Here is a 17,672-nt window from a genome sequence, read left to right as displayed (position 1 = left end):
TAAACACCATATATCGCTGACTCGGCACATGTCCTCCACCTGCCACAGAGATTGCTGAGGTTTGGTCCCTGACCGTCCAGAGACCACATAAGTTACAAGAAAGATCACAGCCACATGAACAAAACTAAATATTTAGGCTCCGTCGACTGCCTGGGTTTATGTAATACATAAAATAGGAACCAGGTTTAAGTTGCTGATCTGCAAAACCTCAAAAAGTAAAGAAGAAACAGGTCAGAGATGGGGTTTTTTAAATAGAAACCAAATTTGTGGTTTTGACAAATGAAATGAAGAGTATAACTTTAGAGTTCCCAAATATAAAAAGGAACCAAAAAAAATGAAAGGAACAACATTTTGCTGTGTGTTTTCCTCTCGAAATGATTTTTAAACTAGAGTTGCTAAACCTTGAGCTTTGTTAAAAAAGAATTACTGCTCTTGTAGAAAATTAATAACATTTTAATGTTGAAACTCATTACGGTTAACCATCTGAGGGGCCAGCTGCTCACAGTGGTTTTTTACATCAACTCAAAGAGGAACAGTGACACAACGGAAACCCTGAACATGCGAATAAAGATGCTAAAAATGTATTTCTAGTTCATATCATTAATTATAACAAATAAGATCACACTCTTATTTTCCGTTTTCCAATTTGTGTTTATTTTAAGTCAAAGAAGTCCCAAACAGACAGATTAACGTTACTGCAGCTGCCCAATAATTTTTTACGTGGTGAAATTACATAAAAACAACTCAAGAAGCCTAATTAGTTTCTTTTTGCAGCTTATTTCCAAACATGTGCCAAAACTCAATTTATTCAATGAAGACATCTGTATATGTATCAGCAAAAACCCAGCAGCTGTACTCCTCATCTCTGCTCCGTGCCTGACTGGATGAAGTGGCATATCCAGCTTTAGGCGGGGATGTGGATCTAAGATAGGAATGTCACGATCTGATCAAGAATTCAGTTTCACATTGGCAATGAAACGAGTCTAGCCCACTCGCCAACGAATGTCAGTCAACCTGCCCCTGACGAGCCAAATCCCCTCTGCTGCCCGCGAATACCAATCGTGCACTTCCCCGGCTGCGCTAATCCAAGCCAGCCTATCTCAAATGCATCAAACTGAGATGCATTTCTCCTATTTCATTGACATGCTTGGCTTGTAATTTTCCAAGTCTGATGTGTCAGGTCCATCTTTCCTTACCCTCACGCAGCTTCACCAGCAGCAGTTGTTGTACCTTATTAGGTATCTAAAACCTGAGGACAGTGACCGTACTCACCTCCCGGCGCCCCTGGGCCCACTCTTCCTGGAGGGTGCAAGGTGTCTTTCGTCTTACTTGGGGCTCTGAGGTCGTTTGGGGCAGAGGGTTTATGCTAAAGTAGGACAGCAAAGAAAGAGAACAGATGATGTTAAAAACATTTTCTGTGATTTTACACAATCATAGTAACTCGTCTGAAGCCCAGTTAGCAAAAAACTAAAGCCAGACTAATTATCCTGCTGGTCTGTTGTTAAATGAAGACATAACCTCCCTGATCACCAGCATTATAGTCGTGGTAGCATGTTTCCTTACAGTAGTTATGGTGTGGCTGAGCTCAGGAGACTGCAGATGAAACCACAGACAACTGTAAGATTATTATTATCATCAGGCAGGTCAGAAGCACAGCCAACTTTATAGGAGCTTGCAAATTAAGACACAAATATATACTGTGTGCAGCAGAGGGGCTGTAGAGGTGGTTGACAGGAATAATAAAATGCTGCTAACTGGATGATAGATATCAAAGGGCAATAAAAAAGACGGTGGCAATAAATAAAATAGGCAGATTTACAACATTTAAGACGCACTATTATCAGGGGCCGTTTAAGAGGACTTCTGCCTTCTGCTGACATATGACTCAGTTTCTGACTCTGAAGAGACTGTCACCTTAATTTTAAAACCTGCTATCACCACATGGGTTGGGTCAAAAATTATCCACTCATTCACTATTCAAACCAGTATATAGGAAGCTTGTTGTCAAACAAAAAAATACCTCCAGATACTACCTAATATACAAAATAGACAGATTATCATCAGCTGTAATCATGCATTTTTATACAGTATAATTTTTCAAACATTCCGTCATGACCACTTTAGTCAAAGTAGGATTGTTATTTCCTCTGCAGTTACATATATCTGGCAAAATGGCCAAGCTTCACGCCTTTCCACATGTATACATGTTAAGCCCTAGTACAGATCAGACAGGCATCAATGGATGGACTAGACTGGTCACATTTTACTACTACATTCATGTAGATTTTAATTCCATCTATGCTTTGTCCACCTCACATCTATCACCAATTGAAAACCACCAGTTAACTCTGTCTGTGCATGTGGGACTCGTACTGTCTACAGGGCTGCTGGCTCAGCTTGAATCTTTGGCCTACCAGAAGTAACATCAGGGCTGATATGATGCTTTGCAGCAGTTCTGTCATTTTTACTTCCACAAGCGCATAATGGTCTACAATGCTTAGGCTAGTGACTGAATTACTTTTCACAACTCATAGTCGGATACTTCCACATACAGTGCTACAATACTATAATTTTAGTATTCAAATTGCAACCTATTTTTGAAGCAGTTATAGTACATGAGCAAAAGATGAAAAGAAGAGTTTACCTGAGGTAGGACACTGTTGGAAGACTGTATAGTGGTACTGTCATCTAAGGAGACAAGAAAACAAACGTTGGTTAACTAAGAGTTACAGAAAATCCATTGTTGGTTCTGACTTTCAGGAGAGACATTACGCTGAGAATGTCAAAGTGATGGATAATAAAATCATGTATTATGCATGCCGCCATTATCGGTCTAAGCGTCAGACAGACTTCAGATTAATCTTCCTGCCTTTTAAACAGCACCGAGTATGGAGACATGATAGAGCAGTTTAAAAACGGATGAAAAACTAATCATTTAACATTTCTGTCCAATTCAACAACCCCCCCCCCCAAAAAAACAACAAAAAAACCACAGTAAGTTATTCTTTTTTTATAACACCATCATTTCCATCAGGAAGGCCCGATGACATCCGCAATTACACTGCAACACTTCAGCCCAGTTTTCTAAGGGTGATAGTCAAGCTGACTAAGCTGAAAGGTCCCAAGGGTATGGTTTTAAAACATCTACATCAACAACTAGGGATCAAAATTGCCTCCTAATTTAATCCCATTTAATCCAATTACATGCAGTGCCATTCACCAGCCATAACTGAGGAGGGTCTGCTGAGGCTCTGTTGTGATCAAACGGCAGCAAAAGAGCCTGAGAGACAGAGCTCTCCCGTATTCATGTCAGGAACGAAGGACCTCCTGATTTATATGCAGATATAACAAGGTAAAGTGAGTGCATTTTACCAAGAAATATCTTGTGAAAGCACAAACAAAAAGAGTTGCTGGAAAAATATGGCTTTTCGAAATGTCACTTGTTGTTTTTGTACTGAATAAACACAATTACCTTTATATGAGTGGGGCTCATGGCTAGGTGGTGGTGGGATTTTTGTCTCTGCAGTCAGCAACAACTCATATGTGTGGTCCTCCTCCTCCACTGGCTCCCTTTTCTCATCAGCGCTGCTGCTCGTATACAGGGCCTGCAGAAAAGTCAAAGGATTAAAGGTGAAAAAGAAGTAGCAGGTTAGAAATTACGAGGCAAATGTGTGAAAATATTTGTCAACAATAGGAAAGCCTTCATGAAACATCCACAATATGCCCACTACAATCAGCAACGGTTTAGACCAGAACGGTTCTCGGACGCTGCCTTTTCCAATTCCCCTTTCCTATTACATGTGCTCCATTCTGCACTCAGCTGAGTATTTATTAAGAAGCCATTTGAACTGAGCAGCAGCCTTGAAGAAAATGAAAAGGGTGGTAGCTAAAATGAAACTGGCATCCTCAGTGACAGATTGTCATTTTCCAGCAGCCCCTGTGTCACAGTGTTAGAAAACATGTCTAACTTTTCAGTGGCATTCACTTTTAAAAGTAGTCTGTCACAACCATTTGCACACAGCTACAAGTGCGCGTGTGAGAATCTGTGGCGTTAAATGGCAAATGTTTCTGCTGGCTGTATGACCTCTGACCTATTCGCATAGGATTTGTATTACCAGGGGGACTTGATGTGATTTAAAAGTCTGTGTCTGTGCAATGCTGCTATTAATATCCTGCCAGATAATTGTGAGCCTAATGAAAGACAGCAAAATGCATGCTTACATTTTTTTTCTTTAAATAGCAGATTCAGTGGTTGATTTGCATGAGATTAAGATCATAGATGATGTCCACAACTATTACTAGAGACAGTCCCATGTGAATACAGCTTTACTTCCTTACCTCTGAGCTCACCTCCTCTTCATTACCAGGGCCAGGATGTGACGAGAGAACCAGGCGATCTTTCTGTACATCAGCAATACGAGATGTAATAAAAAAGTAATCAATTCACTATCAATATTAAAAGATGCCATGCAAACCTACACCGAAACACAAGAAAAGTAACACTGGTGGATTTTTGTAGCACTGTCATAAGAAGAGAGGATCACCATCTCCCTCTAGTGGGAGTTCAGCATTTCAGTGCCTCAGTCTATGTATAAGAGCGAGGTGGGTTTCAACTAAAGACATTTAAAAAAAAAAAAAAAAAGTTCAGAAACTGCTGACCTTTCCAGCTTCACTGTCAGGCCTTCCCGAGTCTCTGTCAGAGGACTTCCCACTGGTGAGGCTGTCTAAAGAGTGGCAAGAAGTGGCCTCAAACAGAGCTTCATATGGGCTCTCCTCCTCGGGCCCCAGGGCCAGCCCCGAGATTAGCTCAGTGACTTTCTCCAGGTCACCTGCAAGTCAAAATGGATAAAGGTTGGAGCAAAAACAAGTTCTCAAGTCAAAGTAATAGGTAAACTATTATCATACTTTCCTGCACAGTGGTTTTTTTCCCTTCTGCTTAAAGATTTACTGCTGCGAAGGTAAAAAAAAAATAAAAAAAAATAAATCCCCCACTATCTCTCACTGGAGACTCCTGATAAATCTTACCCTTTTTCCGTGGGCTGGGGCTCTCCTGAGGTGGAGGCACTGGTGGAGGGGGAAGGTCAATATCAGGGGGTTTTCCAGTCATATGACCTGGAACAAACAGGAGATTGTATCGCAGCTGTTTCATGTGATATAAATAAGAGAATAATTCCCAATGGAGCTTTGTATGCGCTCATTTGGTCTTTACCAAGGATCAGGGCAGCTATCTGTTTGCTTTTCTGAGAGGGCATGTCCTTGACAATGTCCAGCGCTGTCAGGCCCTTCTGGTCGACGATGTTCACGTCGATACCTGGGAAACGACAACAGTAACAGTCATGTGCTAAGTACATGTTTGTTCCTAAATACATGGAAGCTATGTAGATTTAGCACTCTGAGGTCTGACCTGCACAGAGAAGCTTCTGCACCACATCAGTCTTCCCAAACAGAGCTGCTTCATGGAGGGCACTGCCTTTCTCTGTCTGAGCAGGGGGGAAAAAATGAAAAAGCATAAGAATTTATGAGAAACATTATAGACAGAAGTTCTTAATATTTCCTATGTTATTACCAAAAAATTAGACTACAGAATACAGCAGTTCTGTTCCAGCACCAACACTTAGTAAAACACATAGCGCATGTTGTGTGGATTCATGCCCACTACTCGGTCCACTTCTTGAACTGACAATTATGTGGTTGAGAAATCAAAGCAGATCATTTTCCAGCTCACAGGGCCATGCTAATTAAAGCCCTGCCGGATGCACAGCCTAAAGGAAGCTGAATAGTCTCCACATCTTTTATTCAGAGGAAAAAAGGACAGAGAAAGGATCTCCAGACAGACGGGTGGCACAGTTTGATACAGAGTCAGAGCTCTAGGGCCCACCAGGGGGAGCAAGGCCAGCTCTGCTTTGCGCTGGCCTTACTACAACAGTTCCTTTGCAAACTGAGAGCTTAAGAATTTTACATTTAATCTCATAGCTTTAGTAGGAAGTAGCAAGAGGAAGTGCTGCAAGGACAGATTAAGTTGCCTAACATGATTTGGGCCATGAAAGTATATTAAGAAACACTTGCAAACAGACGTTTTTCAGTTCAAACAAATATATAAGTAAATGTACATCGGAAAAAACAAAAACAACACATGCACATACCTCATAGTTAATGTCCATTCCAGCATCTAGTAACACCTCCACTACGGGTAAGTGTCCGTTGCGAGAGGCCAGGTGTAGTGGTGTGTGTTTCTTGGTGTTGCAGCTGAGCAGATTAGGATGGGCACTGAGCAGCAGTTTGACAACCTCCAGGCGGCCGTACAGTGCCGCCAGGTCCAGCGGAGTCTCAAACTTGTTATTCCTCATGGTGGGATCAGTGAGTTCCTCCAGCAGCAGCCGCACCACCTGAGAATGGCCGTACTGGGCAGCACAGTGCAGCGGTGTCTCGTTGTCATTGTTCTGTTGGCAGTGGTGGTGGTGGGGGGATAAATAAGTAAGAAGCAGCTTGGGAAAAATGGCAGTACAGTTCAGTTGAGGTAAAGTGAAAATGTGTAATTAAGGAGATAAGAATAGAACAGAGATGCTTGAATCGTGTCTGCAATAAGTCAGAATTTGTGACTCGACTGAGTCATGAGAGTAAACCAGTCAGATGGGTACAGGCAAATCATGAAAGGTCATGAAAAACCACCAACCCTGAAAAAGCACACAGTGAGGCTTGATTGGGGTGAGGGGGCGGGGACTGGCAAGCATGCATGGACTAATGAGGACAGGTGTCTGTGTGGCACTGAGTGCCAGGGGCAGCAGGGTGCTAACAGAGGGGCAGGGATACATAGGCGGGTGGGGAATTAGCAGAGACATGGAGCCATGGGCCGGTTTGACAAGAGGTCAGAATGCACTGACACTGAAGAGCTACAAAGGGTCAGGCATGTATAAAGCTTCTTTGTTGTTGCTTCTCACCAAAGCACAAAAAAGAAACAATCCACATTGCATAGTGAAAAGCAAAAATACACTCAAAGGGTCACCGTGATATTAACAACAACATTTGGTCTGCCGTGCCGATCAGATTCTTTTTCTCCTCACAAGTCCAGCTCGACTTGACAAAAACCCCAAAACAGGGTCCAGAAAACTCAACTATACTTCTATCACACTTAAAGAAAATGTATTTACAAGCAGCAAATCCTCAACAGAGAAGAAAATGAAACCCCCAAATTGCATTTTTTTATGACTTTCCTTTTGATCAGCTGATCAATGTATCGACAAACTGTTCTGGTGCTAAAAAATGCAGTGATGATATTTAAATGTTGAAAGGACTCCTTAAGTTTAGCCAGTATTAGAATCCTTTATATTGACATGCACAAAAACCCGACTGAGCTTGTACTGTAGGAGACATGCTAACAAATAAGTAGATAAAACACAGAAGAAACAGGAGTATTGAACAGATAAACTCAGTAACTAGTGCTAATTGATTCTAACCATTCAAAAGCAGGAATGCGATCAATACACATGAGAGCTTCCAGCATGTTATCTCTACCATAAGCAACCACCAGGGGGCAATCCCTGAAATCCTGCATGATCAAGTCAAAACACACAATGACAACATGCATATAGTCAATCAGAGCAGACCCTGCTGTACTTTCTAAGTAAAAATGTAAATTAAAATCACTCTAGGGTGTTAGCAGAATTCCAATTTTGTGTTTTTCTCTGCAAACATGGAAAGACATTTATTTCTCTGCAGCTCTGTGGCTCTCTTAAATATTAGATACAGATGGGGTGTGGTAGAAAATGCCAGCTATTGCAGAACCGCATGTTCAGAGAGTCAGTCATTCCAGACTAACAGAGCCACCTACAATAGGGCTGACAGCTGGCATGACAAGTCCCCACATGGACATGCATGATGCCAGTTTGGGTGACTCCCGGAGGAACACGCCAGCTGTGCCACCGAAGACAGGCCGTCATGCAGGGCAACAGGGCAGTTTTAGACGGGTGTGACTTGCCTATTTACTGCTTTCTCTAAAACCTGGCGCCAGATGGGATCAGCAGGTATCTCCTTCTTTGTTGGGAGAGCGAGTATTGTACTACACTGGCAAAGCAGGTCACGGCTTGAGCAGGGAGAGAGGAGGTGGAGTCTAGAGGAACAAAACGACACCTGCCTATCAAAAGAAGGGACACAAATGCAGGCTAACAACAAAAAAACAACAAAAAAAGCTTTTCTTGGATGAACTGAGCTGAACAAAACAAATGTAAAAAAGGCTTAAGAAAAAACACAACCTTTCTCTGGCAGCTAAATTAAAGCGACCCAAGTTCTCTCTGCCTGGGTGGTTTCATCATTTTCATTTTGTACAGTTGTGCGCTCGTCTTTGGCTCCAAACAAATGCACGTGTACCGACACAAGCACACTGACACAGAAACGGTCCGAACCCCGCGTGAAAAGAGCACGTTGTCTTTCATCTGTGACGCACCATCGAGCATTTGTCACAGCTTTTTAAACAGATTTACTCTCAGCATTTCGATGACTTCAGCGGGCAAACACACACACGCTGTGATTATATCAGCATGATTCACTTCCTCAAACATGCAGGTTTGCTGCCTCCATAGTAATCCAAATAAATCTGGCATACAAGGACTTTTTTATATATTTTTTTTTGGCAATTTTGCTTTTCCTTGCTGGGAGAGGCAGAGGTGTGACATGCAACAAAGGTGCCTTAACTTTTAAGGAAGCCCCTTAGGTACAATTCTAAACTCAAACCATGCAAAAGCTGCCTGCAAAATCAGGGGAAAGGAACTTTTTAGATAACTGAAACGCCCTTATTCCTCTTCTCTCATGATATTTAATAATAGTGCTGAAAAATGACACGCACAGTGAACACATACCATGACTTCAGTGCTTATGAGCATGTTAACACCAAATGTCTCCCTTGCCAAAGTGGTGGTCAGGGCACTGTAGCAATGTGTCACCCAGCATCTGATCGCATTAAACATGGCTGACCAGCCGTCTGACTCACTGTTAGGAAACACACAGCAATAGGACAGTGACCCTTGGCTCCTTCAGTGGCAGCACTGGTGCATGTTATCCACACAGAGGCCTTCCACTAAAACATCCACTTACTCCCAAACACCTCGACCGCTTTGTTTTGTATTGCTGTTTTAGCCTATAACTGAAGCACTTATAGTTTATTCCACTAGTTGTATAGTAGGAGTATACAATTTATTTATATGGCTATTTTTAAGCATTTTATATCAGCAAAATGAGCCAGCCACTCGGGAATTGAACCTGTGTTTTGTTGCTCGTGGCATTTGCACAAATGCAATATGCACACAAATCAAAATCTTAAACTTACAGCCTCCATTTCTCATGAATATCATGATTTATGTGGAGTGCATTTACAGCACAGACACTGCAGGGTCTCGTGTAATATTTTGTTACATTGTTCAGCTGAACTCGTTTATTCATAGGCCATCAGAGGAACACGCATATAAATACAAAGCATAACTAGAAAAAACTGTTTGAAAGTCTGTCTACTTTGCTTTTGCATTAAAATCTGCATGTGAGACAAAAGGAATTGAAAGAGTGAAGACATGACAGTGGGAGAGCTGAAATATGGAGCCCAGTTTGAAACTAATTTCAGCAGACTGCTTGCCCTGTAGCAAACAAATCCCATTCAAAAATGCTATTGTACAGAGTTAATTTGCAATTTCTGGTGAAACACTTTTATATTGTTATATAAGAAGGACTTTCAGCATTAAATTCAGCTTTATAAAGATTGGGATCAGCATTATCTCCTCTGCACTACCACAGGCCACATGAGCGGTCAGACAATCACGCACTAACAAGAGAGATCTCGGATGGCTATTACCCAAAATGGCACCAAAGGCTAGCAGCCGCGCTGGGAAAGATTAGAATTCATACAGCAAAGCTAAGACTTCCTGGGCTTCTGTCTTTACTGTGTGTGGAGCTGCATCCTGATTTTGACCACAGAGCACGTCAAAGAAGAGGAGATAACGCTGCTGATTGACCAATCGTGGTTTAACCAAAAACATCTGGAGATTACACTCCATTGTGTTATCACGCTGCTGAATATTCTGAGACGAGGGAGAAAGAGCCCAAGTGACAGAGAGAAGGGCAGGATGTTATGGTTCTCACAACCTGCAGCTGGGAGACGGTAACACGGTTTGACTAGCCACTACAGTCACATGACACGCTCACTGGCAGCAGGGCGAAGCAGAGGTTACGTCAGCCTGGCCTCTGGAAGTGGTAGTAGTAGTAGTGGTGGGTGATGGTGGTGGAGGGGTGGGCTGAGCAGCTGTTGCAGCTAGTGCGCCAAAGGGCTGCCCATCCTCAGTGCATGCCAGTGTCACAGATTGAATTCCTGCTAGCTTCTGTGCATTCAGACAGCTCACACACATGAACTAAAGGGTTGTTTTCTGGGTACTTCTAATAAAATTATTTAAACAATATGTCTGCTGTTATACTGAAAAAACAGAAGTTATTAAAAAAAAAAAAAAGTAGTCATTTGCAGCTGGACTCAATTTTAATTTTTTAGGTTTATTATGAGTTATGGAACAATTAAAATTAAGTTCAATTGTAGCCAAGAATAATTAAAGAACAGTGATGACTTGTTTGGGAGTTTGAGGAAGAAGGCGAGCTTTGCTGAGAAATGCTGATTTCTGTTCGGATTTCTGTTCTATATTTTGCTCAAATAAATAAATAAATAAACCAGTTAATCACAAAAAAGTAGCCATTTGTTCCAGCTTTGGTATTTTTCTTTATTAGTCAAAAGCCCTTTGTTTTTGCATATAACACAGAGCACCAATAATATAAAGGCAGGCTACAGTAATGGATTACAGGCTTTGGAGTCTTGTAATGAGATGGATGCCTAAATGGCTTCTAGCCATGGAATGTAATTCTTTGTACAGGGGCGTTTTCTACCCTTTTAATTTTCGTATTGCACTTGTTAAAATACACCACCTTCCAAACACAGCTGGCAAACTATCAAAATAAGACACTCCGGCTCTGCCCCGAATCCCTCCTCCTCAAACTTCTAAAAACTGACATGGGAGACACACCCTAACACTTACAAATGTGTAAGTATGACAATGCTGAAACCCCGATTGCACTTTTTAAAATAAGGAATCAAAAATCAAAAAACATAGTTCCCTCGGGGGCATGTCAAGCATACTTCATGCACTTCTTAGCATGAGTGAGTTGAGAACAGGTCTTGGAGGACAAGCCGAGAGCAGAAGGGAGTGCAACGTGTTGACGAGGCATGAGCTGGACACTAGAGTGGCAGACGGAGGGGATAAATGAGAGTGCTGTCACACTGCAAACATTATGCCTGGAGGAAGGAAGGGAAACTGTTCGGCTTGATAATGAGGTGCCCAAGTCAGAAATATTGCATCTACTGCTTCCATCAGCAACTTCCACTGCACACCAAAGAGAGCAAGGCATAAGATCAGCTTCATTTCTGCATATAGTCTCACATGACCTTGGCTTAAACCTGCACCAAACTAAAATATTTCAATTTATCTTCATTAAATATCGTTCCTTTCTTGGATACTTATTTTAAATGGCTCTAAAGTGGCTTGTGTGCGGGGACATGTAAAGCACATCTGAGGCTGGGTCAGAATTCACCAGCCTATTGTATATTGTATTAGACAAGTGACCTATATAAGAAAGCCTGGATGAGAGGTAGCATGACAAGTCTGGGCAAACTAAGGTTTATAATGGTCAAATATGGTAATTTATTAAAAGGGAAAAAAGGAGGTCAGTGATAAAAATGATCTAATGAGCACCACATGCAGGTTTTCTGGAACACTTGAGTGAAGGTCCGTTACATATAAACGAACCAGCTCTTGCCAAATCAGTGAACACAACGCTCATTAGAGGTATCGCTGTGGTATAGTGCATTGGTAGTTGCTACTTAGCAAACACATATCTACATGTTGTAGCCATCTATTACCCAGTAATGTGGGCTGCTCTTGTGCATGTTTGTGCTGTTGTTGGTCATGTATCTTAGAATAAACAAGTGTTAACAGGCAAAGAGCAACTAACAGATCACACTCCACTGAAGGCATTGGTTGTACTTCAGATCAGTGCTTGTTGTGGTTACTGGGGGTTTTTTCAGCTTCCTGGAAACACCAAATAAGTGTTTGTAGCCTGTGCATTGGTTGAATTCTCTCTGCTTAGCCAAAGAGTGGCACAAATAGACACAAATGCAGGACTAGGAATCCAGTTTAAGCTGATGAGTACCAGATAAATCCTCTTTATATTTTGCAGTATACCTGTGTTTTGATTCTCATCTCTGTGGTGACAGTCCCACCAGTAGGGCTGCATTTTACATTCACCAGCAGTGATTGGTTTACCAGAACTGAAGAGGAAGCAGCAGCAGTAACAGAGATGACTAAGCCTTGCACTGCAGGTTAAAATTTTCAACATATTTTAAAAGGCTGATTAATGATTAATGCTGAACATCCGGACTGGGTGTTGGATGAGATATGGTCATAACAATAAGGCCGGCATTCCAACTATGACGCGACATGTGATACACTGCATGGGAAACGTCCACTGATTCCTTTTTCAGTAAGAGGAGATCATCATCATTATTTGCTTTTTCTCCACTGTTTCATCATTTTCTTGCTGTTAGTTTCTTCTCCTTAATTGCAAATTTGTTTTCCTTTATCATGAAATAAACACTTCTACAAGTACCCACCCGAGTTCCAGTTCTTGTAGATCAAATTAACATTTACAGTCACTGCATATACTGCAAATATCACTCTTGGACATCTGTACATCAATGACATGTCATGTCTGCAAGTGTACGATATACTGGTGTATTACTATTTAACCACAAAGTTCCATGATTTTCCCCAACCAGCTTTTAGCAGTTCAAAAGCACAAGACAAAACTTAACATATTTAAGAAAATATCATGAAAACAATGATTAGTTTTTAGATTCAGTCTGAAAATAGCTACTTGTTAACTTTTTGTTGGACTCCAGAATCTTCAGCTAAATTTCAAGAACAGAATGTACTCTACATCCCTAACCCAACTGGTATCCCGTGGCTAGTGGCCAGTACTCCCCTGCTGAGGCTTTTGAAACATCATCAAAGTGGCCTTCCCACAGAGGTCAGTATCAGCACGAGACAGAATGGTGGTATGATGAATAAAAATTAGTTTGGCTAACTTCTTGGACCAGGATGACAGCAAACTGGACTCAATCCAGGATGATTTCTTGAGTGAGTTACTGTTGAAGCTGTAGTCCCTTAGAAGTTTTGTACAGCATCACTGCACACCTTACTCAACAACACCAGCTTACTCAGCTTACACAAACCCAGCATCTCTCCACTGGGTCTCTCACTGCCACCGCAGGACCAATAAACCGTGACACTGTTACTATGACAATGTCTCACCTCTTCCCCTCTTCAGCAGAGCAAGCACAAACTGGGATGTGGGAGCAGGAGGAGGACATACACCCATTTTTACAAACACACACACACACACACACACACACACACACACCTCTGATGTTGATTCAAAGAGACTTTTACATTGAAAACCTCCCATCCTTCCCATTCTCTTGAGACTGAGCTCTTGATGTGGATTGTTATGAATCTGGATTCAGAGCACAGACCGTCTACTAAGTCACATGATGCCATCAACCATGACCACAACCAGGGTCGCACCACCCACACTGCATCCTGATTTCTGGTTTATTAATAACAAGGCATCAATTATTCAGTTTCATGACCAGGAGTGGGGAACAAACTATCTCAGAAGTGTTTACACTGAGACATTTTCGACATCTCAGCAGAACAAAAAACACTCCATTTAGTATAATTTTTTTTTTTAAAGCCTTGAATTAGAATAAACGGAAAAGCATTAGAACCAATCCATACACACACAGAATACATGCTCTGATGTACTGTATATCAGCACTAAAGAAAGCCAGCCTTCCCATCCAAATGCTAAGAAGATTAGTCCAGGGGAAACGTGACAATGTACTAAAATAGTGTGCAGCTTTATCTACTGGCCTGGGTGGGTTTCCGGCTCTGCCTGCAGAAAATCAAATCATGGAGCGACCAGCATGTTCACCCTGTACACTGCACTAACTGTGAGGATGACACTGCCAGCTGAGCACTCTGCACACATGTAGAAAGGCTGTGACTGGGGCTTCTCTGGGTAGCTGAATGCTATAGGGTTGCGCCTGGTGGAATATAGCAGGTACTACAGCAAGTAGTTACTTCACATGAATTTCTGTTACCTATGATCTGTACATAAAAGACTAGTATGTGTCTATCCTTAGTGAAATTTATTAACAGCAGATTAAAATATACAGTAGTGCTGACATGTCAAGTGATTTCATTCAATCTTCCCAGGTGAATTCATTTCAGTAACAGTCAATTTCTACATCAACACGGACGGATTATATTCATTTTTATATAGTCACTGTACTTTTTCCACATCTGTCATGTTTAATCATTTTAATTCAGCATGCTATAATGCTAATTCCTGCTGATTAGCATTACACACAAAATACTGCAGTTTGTTTTTCCGTCATCTGATCATAAAATGGAACAGAAAATTATTGCTTCATGGCAGCAATGGATTAAAAAACAAAAACAAAAAACACAGCGGGATCAAAGTTTCTGTTCCTCTTCTAGGAGATAAAAATCCCTGTAACCAGTGTTACTATCTTCCATTTGTTAAGACATTTATCTCTGACAACAAAAATCTCAATCTCATGTTGGCCCCTTAGGAAAATACTTTATTGTCTGGGAACCATGAAAACCAGAATTTGTGCTAATCCATCGAAAGCCAGTGGCAGATTTAACAGACGACTTTCTTTATCTCATACAGCTTTCAGCCTTTGAAAGATTGGAGTAATACTGTAATGATTATAATAGCTTAATTGATGGTGGGGTGTGCGCATCCTTCCAGTATAATCCTCTACAGCTGACTGTGTGTTGCCAACAACTTTACGGTATTTAAACCAGGTTTTTCTCACCCATTGGAAAAAGACTCAAATGACCTACAGCGTCCCCTGGAAGACAGTCATTTACTAAACCTTCAAGGGCATTTTAATACAACACCTTATATATTCACAATCATGATCAAGAGGCTGGCACAACAGAGTCCCCCGTGGTAAACATAACATCTCAATATAACTGGACATCACAACATGTGGAGAAAGCATGAGAGCAGAGATTGACTGATAGCAGCGAAATTAAAAGCCTCCCCATATCTCTACAGCAGAGTAACCCCACAAGCAACAGCGACAAACACACCCAAGCACAGAAAGCCAACACAGCAGTAAAGCAAAGAAGCAGGTTTAAAGGAAAAGTTTTGGCAGCACTGTACACACCTTGGCATTAATATAGGGGTCAAAGGGCCCACAGCGTTTGAACTCTTTATGGTCTACAGAGCTCTGGGAGGGAGGAAGAGAAGATAGGTCGATGGTTTTGGTTCAGACAAGCAATGAACAAATGAGTGATGGTCACAAATGAACCAAACTAAATAAAAAGGAGAAGAAAAACCAAACAAGTTAATAAACAATCAGATGTCATGAACAGGCAGGGAGAAATGACACAAAATGAAACCAAGATATTTCTGAGTGACTTTGTGGTTAGAGATGAATGCTTGTTTGACCGAATGTTTCTGACTAGGTTTGCAAAGCTCATTATGGGTCATTTCTCCTCATCTCAAATAGGACAGGCCAGGGATGGTTTCAGTCTGGAAGCTATCTGTGCAGTAAGCAACCAAATAAAATATCAAATGTAGGAGTTAAAACAGTTAAAATGGTTAGAGGAAACAAGCACTTTTCACTCTAGCAAGCTGTCAAAGCACTTCAAGTATCACATTATCAAAGGAGAAGTTGAGGCTCAAGATGCACTGGAGTTCATGTACTCTCATCACAGTCTTTTTAACGTTCATCTTATTCAAACACTTGCCATGCTGCACTAGAATTTTACAATCTCTGTATGACTTTTCTTGCAAAAATGTCCACTTTAGTCTATTTAGAAAAGGATAAACGTCGTATAGTTGATCAGAAAGGTCCTCTGGACACTACCAGAGATCAAATGTGCTGAAAAGCAAAGAATCATTAGCGTAAAAGAGGGCTAGGAAGCTTCCATTAGGCCTTTATGTGTCTGCTGCAGACACACATTGAAAATTGACGTCATTTCAATACTGTTTTCTCTTACATGTACTGCATGAGGAACGTACAAGCAAAACCAGAAGTGTAAGAGTGACCAACATTAACACATGCACATTAACATAGATGACTAAGTGTATGGGCAGACCTGCTCGTTGAGTTTGGGGTGTGAAGGTCCTTGGTGAATGAGAAGTTTTACGATATGCTCATCTCCCTTCCACGCAGCCAGATGGAGAGGATAGCAGCCCTTGTTGTCTGCGATGTTAGTCAGAGCCTCGTTTCTTAGCAGCACCTCCACCACCTCGCTGTAGACGAATAAAGAGACAGGGCAGGTCAGAAAAAACAAACAATAAAAACGACATTAATAAATACTCAGAGCCTTAGTAGACAGTCAATGAATAGATTCATCTTCCCCGTTGGACAGTGGCCTACCAGGCCAGACTGCATTAAATTTCAGAGCGTAAACAGACGTATTCCCGAATTCCAAACGGTGATCGCTAATCTACCTGTGTCCATTAAGGGCGGCGTGGTGAAGAGGGGTGTATCCAGTGCTGTCCACGCAATTCACATTGGGGCCTCTCCAGATACTGAAAAGCAGAAAGGATTGTCAGTTTTCCATAACACAGGCAATACACAACAGGAATACCATACCCTACACCAAACAGACATTGCCCATCCCTCTGTAAAGTCTATCCACGGGTGTGACTGTTGCTATTCTGATTGCTATCTCACGGCTCCAGTCTCTCACGGCTACATCTGCTTTAAGGTGGTGGCAAACCTTCATGTTCTCTCCTATTCTTTATGAAGATGTGGGATGTCAGGAATGAGGAACCACTGGGCCAAAAGCCTCATCAAATTAGGAATACAGAAAAAGAGAGAGAGAGAAAAAAAAAAAAAAAAAAAAAAAAAAAAGTACTGCCAGCAATAGGAAGCCACTGAGATGAGCTCATCTACAATAAGTCTGTGCAACCAAAGCCTGATTATTCTGGCCAAGGTCCTGATGTAGAATAGGCTTTTGTTATGTAATCTAACTAACAATAAACAAAGGTTTGGGATGGAGCCAAAAGGCACCGATGGGGTAAAGTGTAAGACAGAGCTAAACTACTGCTGGCCTTTCATTTATTTGAGCTGAACTCAGCTGTCAGCTTAGATTGGTTTGTTTCTTTTAATTTGCAAAGAGCACTGTGGGGAGGAGGGAGGAGAATGATGACAGGAGCGGTGGTAAAGACGGAGTAGTGGGAGTAATTTCACGAGCTAAAAGAGAGATAGAGTGCCAGGACGGGATAGTGAGGCTCTCTGGAAGACCTTAAAACATCCTAAATAAATCATGTGACTAGGAAATCCCAGCACTAGTGAACCAAATATGTGAGACCAGAGTCATCTGGCATACTGAAAGAGAATTGGAGCAAAACAGCTGGGCCTCACAGAGAATCTATCATAAATGTAAGAAGATTTGTTTAAAAAGAGATGAGAATTTTGTAAAATTTATTTGGTTTTTCAGATATTCTGGGAAAGATGTCTGAAATGCAAAATACTGCTTTGA

At 41.5% G+C, this 17,672-nt stretch overlaps 1 protein-coding gene across 12 annotated transcripts in view; it reads right to left on the bottom strand.

Annotated features, from left to right (window-relative positions):
- The window catches only part of LOC100702957 (ankyrin repeat and SAM domain-containing protein 1A), a 61,847-nt gene that overhangs the window by 32,533 nt on the left and 11,642 nt on the right, over positions 1 to 17,672 (bottom strand). For 11 of the 12 annotated variants that reach the window (XM_025901320.1, XM_025901317.1, XM_025901319.1 and 8 more), the window contains exons 2-13: positions 16,636 to 16,716; positions 16,278 to 16,434; positions 15,341 to 15,403; positions 6,144 to 6,440; positions 5,405 to 5,480; positions 5,210 to 5,311; positions 5,026 to 5,112; positions 4,660 to 4,829; positions 4,339 to 4,401; positions 3,473 to 3,605; positions 2,645 to 2,688; positions 1,273 to 1,366 (exon numbers count right to left, since the gene is read on the bottom strand). In XM_025901320.1, the coding sequence (XP_025757105.1) occupies positions 1,273 to 1,366; positions 2,645 to 2,688; positions 3,473 to 3,605; positions 4,339 to 4,401; positions 4,660 to 4,829; positions 5,026 to 5,112; positions 5,210 to 5,311; positions 5,405 to 5,480; positions 6,144 to 6,440; positions 15,341 to 15,403; positions 16,278 to 16,434; positions 16,636 to 16,716 (1,367 nt within the window). The remainder of the gene's footprint in view (positions 1 to 1,272; positions 1,367 to 2,644; positions 2,689 to 3,472; positions 3,606 to 4,338; positions 4,402 to 4,659; positions 4,830 to 5,025; positions 5,113 to 5,209; positions 5,312 to 5,404; positions 5,481 to 6,143; positions 6,441 to 15,340; positions 15,404 to 16,277; positions 16,435 to 16,635; positions 16,717 to 17,672) is intronic. The other variant, XM_025901325.1, reaches the window with a different exon arrangement.

Source organism: Oreochromis niloticus, linkage group LG20 (genome assembly GCF_001858045.2).
Source record: "Oreochromis niloticus isolate F11D_XX linkage group LG20, O_niloticus_UMD_NMBU, whole genome shotgun sequence".
NCBI classification, from domain to species: domain Eukaryota; kingdom Metazoa; phylum Chordata; class Actinopteri; order Cichliformes; family Cichlidae; genus Oreochromis; species Oreochromis niloticus.
The sequence above is the reverse complement of the archived record's forward strand: the minus strand, read 5'-3'. Positions and strand labels throughout refer to the sequence as shown.